At 35.1% G+C, this 10,598-nt stretch overlaps 1 protein-coding gene across 2 annotated transcripts; it reads right to left on the bottom strand.

The window, feature by feature from the left end:
* Positions 1-2,368: 2,368 nt before the first annotated feature.
* Positions 2,369-9,522, bottom strand: LOC149556740 (ABC transporter C family member 10-like). 2 transcript variants are annotated; one of them, XM_089831243.1, is made up of 13 exons: positions 9,332-9,522; positions 8,973-9,159; positions 6,432-8,524; positions 5,853-6,173; positions 5,613-5,699; positions 4,835-5,440; positions 4,551-4,715; positions 4,157-4,451; positions 3,828-4,042; positions 3,404-3,709; positions 3,246-3,309; positions 2,803-3,042; positions 2,369-2,672 (listed from the first exon to the last, which is right to left on the bottom strand). In XM_089831243.1, exons 2-13 carry the CDS (start codon positions 8,989-8,991, stop codon positions 2,545-2,547), a joined length of 4,539 nt encoding a protein of 1,512 aa, XP_089687369.1. In that variant the 5' UTR covers positions 8,992-9,159; positions 9,332-9,522; the 3' UTR covers positions 2,369-2,544. The 2 variants fall into 2 exon arrangements, with proteins under 2 accessions (XP_089687369.1, XP_089687370.1); XM_089831244.1 differs by lacking the exons at positions 5,613-5,699; positions 9,332-9,522 and having other exon boundaries at positions 8,973-9,142.
* Positions 9,523-10,598: the final 1,076 nt, after the last annotated feature.

The following is a 10,598-nucleotide window of genomic DNA, read 5'->3' as shown; positions in this document are numbered from 1 at the left end:
TTCAAACCTTCTACTTGGCACAAATGGTTTTGAATGTTTGAAGCATTTAAATATGATGTGGTTAAGAAAATAGTATTGTCTAATAAAGCAAGGAAATGACAATGCTTCCTAACTATACATTTACAGTGCATTACATCCAAGCTATTCATAGAAATCACATCAATATAACATACCTATAATAAACCAAACAATACTATTTGTTGTTCTCTATAGTTTAAAGTAGTTGTAGCGTTGGCAGCATTAGTGTTAGGTGTAAAAATTTGACAAATAAGCTATGTTTTAGAAATATATATATGTATACCACATGATATTATATGTGGCGTTGTGCTTAAATTTTGTGTTTTATTTTTTGTATTGTAGACTTTTCTCCAAATAAAAATATACTACACGATAAATTGCTAGGATTATTTGATTGATTATTGATTTAGCAATTAGAATTGTATTTCCTGATCTTCAAGTGGCATAACATGAAAATAGCATTGTATATTTACATATTTCTTTTAAACAAAGAAATTGTTTAATATTTCAAATTCAATTTATATTTCCAAAACATTATGTAGTTTGAAGACACAGACATCAGTATTAACTTACCTTTCATCAAACCGGCTTTGAAACATAATCTGTAGCTAACTTTTATAGTTTGACAAGCAATAACACATAAGCATGAATACACACGAACTTAGTTTTCCCACAGCGTTCAAAATATCATATGCTCCTACATTGTTAAAACTTCATCTCAACTCATTTTGACAACAAATTATCTATTGGGGTTTCTTCCTTAAGGGAAAATACTATCAATTTTACCACAACATCATTGTACATGCAATAATGCATAAGCAGGTCTATTTTCCAAGGGACTGTAGCTCTTCAAGAGCTCTTGTTAAATTTTGCATTCAAATATCAAAAATATGACTTTATGAACATATTAGTTTTCTTTATTTCTATATTTTTCTACATCCACAAAATTTATTAAATTTGATTGGAGCCAATGACATGAACTAATATTAAAATATTATAACATTTTTTTTTCAATCTCTCAAATAAGAGGCTCAAAATTTACCATTATGTTGTATTGCCTGAACACTCGTTATTAAAAGTAATTTATATAAATATTTAGCTTAGCTTTGATTATGAACATGATAGGCCTTAAACATAGAACATTTATTTATTTTAAATAAAAAATATTATAGTATAGTTCTTAGTTTTTGACTTCACTAAAACTGAAAATTAGACCAAAAAAAGAAAAAATAAAGTTATTAAATTACAAATATTATGATATTGTCTTCCAACCCATAAAAGTTACATGATATGTCTTAAATTGAGTATTTACTTTTCAAAAAATTAAAATAATATTATGATATTATTTTCAAGTTTTTTACTTCTCATAAATTTCAAGCAACTCATAACAATTGCTAAACTAAAAAAATAAGATTAAAAAAAAAAGAAAAATCATAATTAAAAGAGGGTGGACATAAAAATTGGCAAGCGCTGACAAATGGAAGCAAAGGTTCTCACACATAGCCTATCAGCTAAGTAACATTCAAGAATATTAGATCATGATTCAAAGATACACACACACACACACACACACACACACACACACATATATCCATATAACAAAACAAATAATGCCCAAATTATGTGGTAACAAGTGTCGTATAATAAAATCAACGAGATATTATGGTAGATTACAAACAAGCACCCAAATTCATTAAAAAAAATGAAACTGACTAGTTCATTCTATGTGAAATAGGAATCTAAAGGCACACTAGGATTTCTGAGCATCTTGTTCACAATATCATTGCCCTTCCTCTGAAATTCTAAAAGCAAAAAGGAGTACTTCATGATTTATTTGAATTCATAAAATTAAGTAGTGTGATACAGAGATCCGCACCTCCTCCCAAATCTCGAAATACCCATTCCTAAGACGTTCCCCAAATACCCGCACCTCAACTCTTTCGCAACCACACTTGCCTGGATGAATACTTGTATTTCTATTTTATTTTTTCATTTTTGAATGCTACTATTGAATATGTAATATGTTACTATGTTGAATGTTCAATGGTTGTAATTAATGTTGCAGTTTTGTTATGTTCAATTATTTTAATTCGATATGTTCTAATGAATATCATTTTGTAACTAGCATTTTATATTCAGTATGTATACTATACAACATACCTTCCCTTCTTATCCACCCTGTCCCATCCTTCCCTTGCGGGCCCGTTTCCCGCCATCCTGATAATGAAGCCCATTTTCCAATCCCAAAAACTTATTCCGACGTACCCCAGTGTCATATATTATCCAAGTTCAAAGCATTGGCCGCTAAATTCTGGAACCAATGGAAAGCTGCTTTACTACCAAATTGAGCTAATTCAAAACAGGAGTCTTCCTGGATTTAATATGTGTCTTTATGTTTTTTTCTTAAGTGATATCCCAAACAAATTCATTGATTATGCAACAATCGAAAAAAAATATTAACTAATGATACAACTAGTCCTGGATGTATAACTACTGTAAAAAGGAATGATTGCATTCAAAGGGATGTCAGTGACCAGCTGCTGCATGATGAAAAGCTTCTGATGTGTGAGCCCAGTACTCTTTCACAAGCTTTCGAAATAATGATCCCTCCGTCTCCATCAGCTTCATCGGTTTATCGAATTCCACCAGCTCACCTGTATTAATAGAAATTGTTACTATTCAGATTAAATAGTGGGAAACATTCACCAGTCTGTTTTAAGTATATCATGTTCAATTCAAAGCAACACGAGTAGAAAAGACGAATGAATTTAAAATGTTGATTACCATCACTGATTGCAACAACCATGTCACTGTCCATCACAGTCGGTATTCTGTGTGCAACAGTAATTACAGTGCAGTCTGCAAATTCCTTTCTGATGGTTGTTTGGAGTACAGAATCTGTGGCATTGTCAATAGAAGCTGTTGCTTCATCCAATACCAGAATCCTACTCTGCCTCAGCAATGCACGCCCCAAACAAAATAATTGTCTCTGTCCGACACTCCAATTTCCTCCATCGTCTTCCACTGCGTTTTAGAGGGTAACTTAGAAAATATGGAAACAAACTACTTTATAGACTGGAAGTAAAGATCTTGTAAAGAGGATGAGCTAAGCAAAAAGAAAAGAGGTGTCTGACATATGCAGATAAAACATATTTGTAGTCGAAAAGGCAGTGTATTCTCTGCATCAATTTTCTATTAGATAATTTAATGGTATATCGGAATCTTACCTGGTGCATCGAGGCAACTCTGCTTTTCTCTTACAACATCTCCAAGTTGACACTTAAATAAAACCTTTATCCAAGAGAGAAAACATTTAATTATTTCCCATTTTCTGCATTGTATGATAAAATGAAAGCAGAAATAGTGTCTATCATTATTCAGAGACCTCCCAAATTGCCGAATCTGGGTGCTCAGATAATGGATCAAGGTTGAAACGAACAGTTCCACGAAAAAGAGTCGGTTCCTGAGGAATGATTCCAAGGCGCGACCGCAAATCATGAAGTCCAATGGAGGTGGTATCCAAATCATCAATGAGGATCCTACCCCCTGCAGGTTCAACCAAGCGAAAAAGGGCACTGATGAGAGTGGTCTTTCCACTTCCCGTTCGACCAACAATCCCAATTTTTTGTCCTCCTTCAAAAGTACAAGTAATTCCCCGAAGAACAAGAGGGCTGTTTGATCTATACCTAATCTGCACTGACACAGAACAGTTTAGAAAAGGACATCAAATTATACTGTGAGCAACAACAAAATCTAATTGAGAAGGTGCTGGTTCTAGTTATATGGCTAGGAAGCCCAACTAGAGGTACCTTCAAGTCTTGCAATTCCACTTTACCGCGGGAGGGCCAATCCACTGGTGGCCTACTAGATTCTATAATTGCCGGCGCTTCACGAGGAATGCACATGTACTGCTTGATGCGTTCTACAGATACAATATAGTTTGCTAGTGTGCATTGGTTTTGGATACTGAAAACCAATGCCATGTTCATAGAGAGGCCGTAGGATAGGGCCATCCCAACAAAACCTGTACCAGTTTAAACAACTACTTAAGACCCCCTTTCTGCAATAGTGCACTGTAAACCCAGCGAATATTGAGGAAGCAAGGAAAGGAATAATGTTTAGTCCCATCCAGACGTACCAGGAGTAAAGGTGCCTGCTGGGAGTAGGACCATAGCAAGAGCAGATAAGCAAAGAACTATAGCACTTAATACCTCTAAACGGTGAATCAACCATTCGTTAGATGCAAAACTATGGAAAAATGGACTTGCGTTTTTGTCAATCAGGTCCAGGTTTTTCTTCATAAACTGATCCTGTACCTTGAAAGCCCTGATTGTCACTGCTCCTGCTATTGACTCGCCAAAATGATTGGCAATGGGTGATTTTGTTGTACCATTGAGTCTCATCAATTCTTTAGCAGAAGCAAAGTAGTATTTCTGTTTCAATTTGAATTAAAACAGACTTCAGTTCTATAGCAAATATTGTCACAACCAATATACTTTTTTCAAGCAGCTAGAATCAAAATAAGATTTCACCTGAAGTTGAATTGTCAAATAAATCATTGGCAGGGCAGCAAACAAAATTTGCCATGTCACAGCAGCAATGACACCAATATTACTGTAAGCAGTCATAGTGGAACACATTGTAAAGGTAAAACTGAAAGGAAGGTCAACATCAAGAGTGCTCAAATCTGAAGAAACCTGAGAATTAGATGAGGAAAAAGAAAACTAAATCAGCATCTCAATATACATCGAATGTTGCTTTTGATAAAGCAACGTCAAGAAAGAAATAATGCGTAGAGATAGGGTTCAAAAGGTACCCTGCTCAAAATTCTTCCTAGTGGCGTGGCATCAAAAAATGAAATTGGTGCTCGATATAAGGAAGTCAAGAGCTCAGAAAAGAAAGACTTTGATGCTTCAAGCCCCAAAACAACTACAAAGATTGATCGAAGTACTAGAAAAATTGAAGAGGCAAATGCAGTGCTTGCATAGACTACAATTAGCATCAATGTGCTGACTTGGGGACTCTGCACCTTAGCGGCCAGCCAGGTATTTCCCAAAATCTGCCCGGTCAAAAATACAAGATGAGAAAGACCAGCGATGGAACAATACAAGAAACCTCTGTTCTGTTTCAAATATACAATGTATGGTTTAATACCACTATCTCCGGTTTCTTTTTCTTCCTTTTTAACTAGCTGATCCATTTCAGGTGCTCTGGATGATTTCTCCTGCTTCTTTTCAGACTTGACCTTTTGAATTTCATTTTCTTGACTCACGGGTTTGTCTTTCGAGGGTGGCATTGTAACCGCCGATTTGTTAGAACCCATTGTGCCTTTATGTGCATTCACAAGCTCTTGGAATGCCTCACAGGAGGCTAATAACTCTTGATAACTCCCACTTATTTGAACCTCGCCATCCGACATTAACTGCAATAAAGTTTGGCCTTATTTTAATGAGCGTAGGAGAAGTTGCAGAAATTTCTACCATTAAATTCATATACACTATTGGAATAACGTTTTATGCCATTAACTAGAAAGCATATTGATGCAACTCCCTTAAGCAATACATATGGGGTCAGGCATCTCTTTCATGACTAACCAGTAAGGTATCAAATGCTGGTAGAAAATCAACTTGATGTGTTACAAGGATCACCGTCTTTTTTGAAAGTGCATCCATTATATAGTCCTAAACATCAGAATTTGCAATTGTAATGGAAACTAAGAAAACAAAAAGATCATAAACCGGAAATTAGATGGAGATAAAATTGTTCCCATCTACATTAGATTTTTACATTGAAGGAAAACCTACAAATAGAAAAAAATGACATCATTTATGAACCTTAAACAGGTTAGTAGCAGTATGAGCATCAAGAGCACTTAAAGGGTCGTCCAAAAGATAAATATCAGCATCCTGGTATAGAGCACGAGCAAGTTGTATACGTTGTTTCTGACCACCACTCAGATTGACACCTCGCTCCCCGATTTCAGTTAGATCACCAAAGGGAAGATCTTCCAGGTCCTTCTCTAACAAGGTATTTTTTATCACCTCTTTATATTTCTTCTTGTTCAGGGGCCTCCCAAATAGTATGTTGTCCTGCACTGTTCCACTTTGAATCCATGCAGTCTGAGAAACATATGCGAGAGTGCCACAGACTCGCAACTGTGGAAGCAGGAGATCAGAACAATGGCCAAAATAAAAGTGCATCAATAAATAGGTTGCTGTTAGACAAGAGCTTACAACACAACTGTAAATTGTAAATCTTGTTTGAAAATGTTTTGAGTCTATTGCAGCTAAAGAAATAATAACAATAATTAATTTTATCATGCATAAATATAATTACTATTGACTTTGGCCTCTCAGGATTTTTTTTTTTAAAAAATTGCTGTTTAGGGAATGGTAAATACAAAGGATACTCACATGGCCCCCAAGCTTTGGTACCTCCCCAAGAATTGCAGCTAAAAGAGTTGATTTTCCAGATCCAACTTCACCACAAACAGCCACTTTTTGACCATGTTCAGCCTTCATGTTGATATTTCTCAACGCGGGTCTTGATGAATTGGTACCCCAACTTAAAGTCGCTGATTTGACAAAGATCGCGTGTTGAGACCATTGTTTCGTTCCACTTTCAACAGTTCGATCCTGCAACTCATCGCTTTCTAGAAAGTTGGAGAGACGCCCCAAGGAGACCTTTGCTTGAATGATAACGGCAATAACATCAGGCATTACTTGAATTGGGTCTTGAACCAGCCGCAAAGTGGCTAAGAACGTGAAAACATTTCTTGGAGTTAAAGGGGTTTTAAGAAGGTAGCAAGTTGCAAATGTAGCAGATGAAACGAGAATTGGAGATGACCAAAACAATATTATATTGTAGGCTTTTCGAAACTGAACTGCTGATAGCCATTCGTGCTCTACCTTGCGCAACTTTTCTACACCAGATTTGAAATGCTCTTCCCATGCATGTAATTTCAGTACCTTCATGTGAATAAGAGTTTCTGTGACAGCCCTTAATCGTTCGTCTTGGGCTGACATGAGTTCAGTTTGGAATTTATGTTGCAATTTTGCCAATGGAGAATTACAAATCACGGTTAGGATGACAACTGCCAAGGCTGCAACTGTGGCCCACCCAATTGCATGAAAGAGGATACTTACAGCAAATACAAGCTGGAGAAGTGTTGTCCAGGTCAGATGAAACCAGAAAGGGAATTCACCTATACGATAAGCATCTACAGACATATAGTTCATGATCTCTCCTGCTCCATGGACCTGTTTAGCTTCATTGGATAGCTTCAATTGTTTCTCATAGATTGCTGTTATTAATGAGGAGCGCATCTGGAGGCCAATCCTTCTAGTGCCAAAATACCACTGCCTTTGAGATAGGGACTCTAGAAGCTTGGCTAGAAAGAGAGCTCCCACTAAAGCATGCCCTTCAAATTTGAACGATTGTTTGCCTTCTGAAAAACCAATAAATGCATTTAAAACGAGAGGTCCACAAGACATAGTCGTTACTTTGAGAAATGCATAGATCCCAGTCCTTGCCAGATTTTTCCAATGACAACGAGCCAGAGCCCAGTAAACAGATGAATTAGCAGATGGGCTTTTCCCTTTTCGCTTAATTAGCTCTACAGTAAATTTCGTATAACATTTTTCTGCTTGATCTTCCTCACAAACTTGAGGCAAATCATTTTCTTCAAGAGGTTTCTTTCTGCCTTTGGACAAAAGAGAATTTAACCACCAAAACGTCATCCTGCTGAAAACCCCTGCTTTGACAAAAGGAGTAACTTCTGGATTTGACCTATTCAGCAATGGATCTTCGTCGGCCTGTTCATAATTCAAGGACTCATTTTGGTTATGTCTATTTAGAATGGGTTCTGATATAGGATTACCCTGTGAATTTGGCAAGTCGTCTTTCGCAGCACAGATGAGCATCAAACAACTCGCTAACCATGAAATTAAAGCTAGAAAAACTTGAGTTGAAATTTCTCTCGACCTGATAAAATTGAACCCAACGGAGACAAAATCCATTGTCTCTAGTAAAAATGTGATAACCCACCAAATACGAAGAAATGCCTTTACAGTGCGGGTGCACTGAAGGGTTACTGACAAAGCAAGCATTAACCATGCTAAACCTTGCACTGAAAGGACAACCAAATTGTGCAGGGGAGTTATGGAAGCCCCGTCCCATATTTTCTTGGACAAAATCCCAACCCCGAAACCCAGATTTGTTATACCCAAAATGACATTGATTATCACAATGGATGTTTGGAATTGTGTTCGAAGCTTTACATTTCTAAGAATGCTTGTTTGCCTAGACCATTTGAGAAGCACAACAACCCCAAATGCTAGCAAGAACACCAAATGTGTGATCGAAATTATAGCATTTTTGGTGCATGAAGGCAATCGGTAGATCTGGCGAAACTGAGCATCGAAAGATAGGGGAAAGCGGCAGGTCCTTCCACAATCTGCATAATGAGGGAACAAATTCGACTCCCCGCAAAAGCCAGTCCAGAGATCTGATGCAGACAAATGAACTCAATTCAATACAATGAAAGGCGGAAATTTACAACGTTATCCGAGGCGGGAATTTACATTTTAAAAAGATTTTCATACCAATATGTAAACACAATTAGTAGATCAACATTTCAACTCTCACTCTTTCGATCCCATGAGATGAGATGCAGACGTCATCCGGCAATTATTTATAATATCATATATCTTAAGTTCAATAAGTCTAGCTTAGCAGTTGACTGACAGGACTCACTCCCAGCATTCGCATGCATTAAAATACTTACTGATGCGAAAACATTCGGAGTGAAGGCCATTGAAAATCTTTAAACTTAGACGTGGATGGTGTAGATGCGTACGAATTTCTCTTTATATAATAAAAACATTCTATTTGAAATTTTAAAACTGAGAAAAAAAACATTTCAAAACCTGCAAATGCAACAATAATGAGCTTACCAGTGAAAATCGTCACCATACTTTCACAGAACAGGTCATCTGCTTCTTCACTTCATAATTTCTGAGCTAAAGGAAGAGACGCCTCCAACATGTCATCGGGAACTGAATTTGATGTCGTGTTTTCCTCTGTTAAGCTGTGTCTAATCAATCACCGTGTTTGTTGAATTGATCTTCAAAGAATCAAAATCTGGACAGAAATCAGTTCAAAGTCAGTTAAATTGACAACAAATTCATTCTACAACACACACCCAAAAAATTAACTCAATCTCTGAAATATTTTTAAACATCATATTCTGCCCTGATTTAACGAACAAAGCCTATATTTGTTTGAAAAAAACTCAAGTTCATGTGGGAGTTACTCAGGAATTCTTAAAAAGTTGAATGTTCTGTGGTGTCGACGCGATCAGTAAAGAGAATATGTCTGATCCGACAGAACATTTGCTGCAAAGGAGCATGGTTTAAGCCTTATCGTGAGTGAAAAATCTGGTTATTCATACAATTTCGCCCATCCAGGGAAACAATTGAGCAGAACTGATTAATGTTACAGTATTTTGTTCTTACAAAAGTGAATGATCTTAAAGCACGTTGGTCTCGTGGGTGGTAACAGTGATTCACATTTGAATAATATTTTTGTGTATACTAATAATATTTTTATTTAATATCTATGGCCGTTGTTAAATGTTTTTGATCCAACGGGGGACCTCAATTTGTGGATAGAAATATTTCAACACGAATTGGTACGTATTTTAAATTAAATATTAAGGACTTAGAATTATAATTTACATTTATAGACTTTTAGTCAATATGGACATGTGGGATGGTGGCCCTCTCATTCTTGTCACTTAAAGTATTATATAATTATAATAATAATAATAAGGGCTACATAATAAGAGTACTTGTCTTTAGTAAAGTAACAATATAATTTAAATTTAGTTTATATATAAGAATTTTTTATTTTTTTTTAATTATTTGAAAATTTTATTATAATTTTGAGTTAAATTATCAGTATTAAAAAGTAATATGTTAATAATCTAATGATCTCCATAGAAATTAGTGGGTTCAAAATGGTAGCTTAATTTGTAAAATGTAGATATTAATTTTAATTATATTTTTAAAATAAGATTCAATTTCTTTAAATTATAAACATTAACAAACTTTAAAAATTAAACGACATTCTTTAATGTTAACTCTATTAAAGATTATTTGGTTCTTCTAATATAACACATCTAATTGAATATTAGTTTCTTTCACATTATACAATTATTATGTTGTAATATATATAGAAGTGTGTTGTATTTTAATATGAAAATTATTTGTAATTGTTAAAAAAATTCAAAATGGAGAATATTGGCGATAAATAAGGTTTAGAATTATACTTTATAAAAAATCATATCTCCCAACTTCTGCATATAAGACCCCAATTCGTTCAACCAATTAAATATAGAAAATTAATATGTAAAAATGGAAAAGTTAAAAAATTGTCATAAAATTTTTTAAAATATAATATTTATATGAAAAAATAAAATAAAATGAATTATAATTGGTAGACTGGAGCTCATTTAATAACTTGTTAATGTCCAGAATTCATAAAATGTCACAATAGTACTTAGCCTATCGACAAGTACT

This window comes from Cupressus sempervirens, chromosome 5 (assembly GCF_028749045.1).
Source record: "Cupressus sempervirens isolate cs-2001-9-10 chromosome 5, ASM2874904v1, whole genome shotgun sequence".
NCBI classification, from domain to species: Eukaryota; Viridiplantae; Streptophyta; class Pinopsida; order Cupressales; family Cupressaceae; genus Cupressus; species Cupressus sempervirens.
The sequence above is the reverse complement of the archived record's forward strand: the minus strand, read 5'-3'. Positions and strand labels throughout refer to the sequence as shown.

Excerpts from the sequence above, each read along its gene's own strand:
- LOC149556740 (XM_089831243.1), bottom strand. Across the intron at positions 5,441-5,612 it reads CAGCATTTGATACCTTACTG|TTAATGTCGGATGGCGAGGT; the intron begins GTTAGTCATGAA and ends ACTTTATTGCAG. Across the intron at positions 4,716-4,834 it reads TAGGAAGAATTTTGAGCAGG|GTTTCTTCAGATTTGAGCAC; the intron begins GTACCTTTTGAA and ends TCTAATTCTCAG.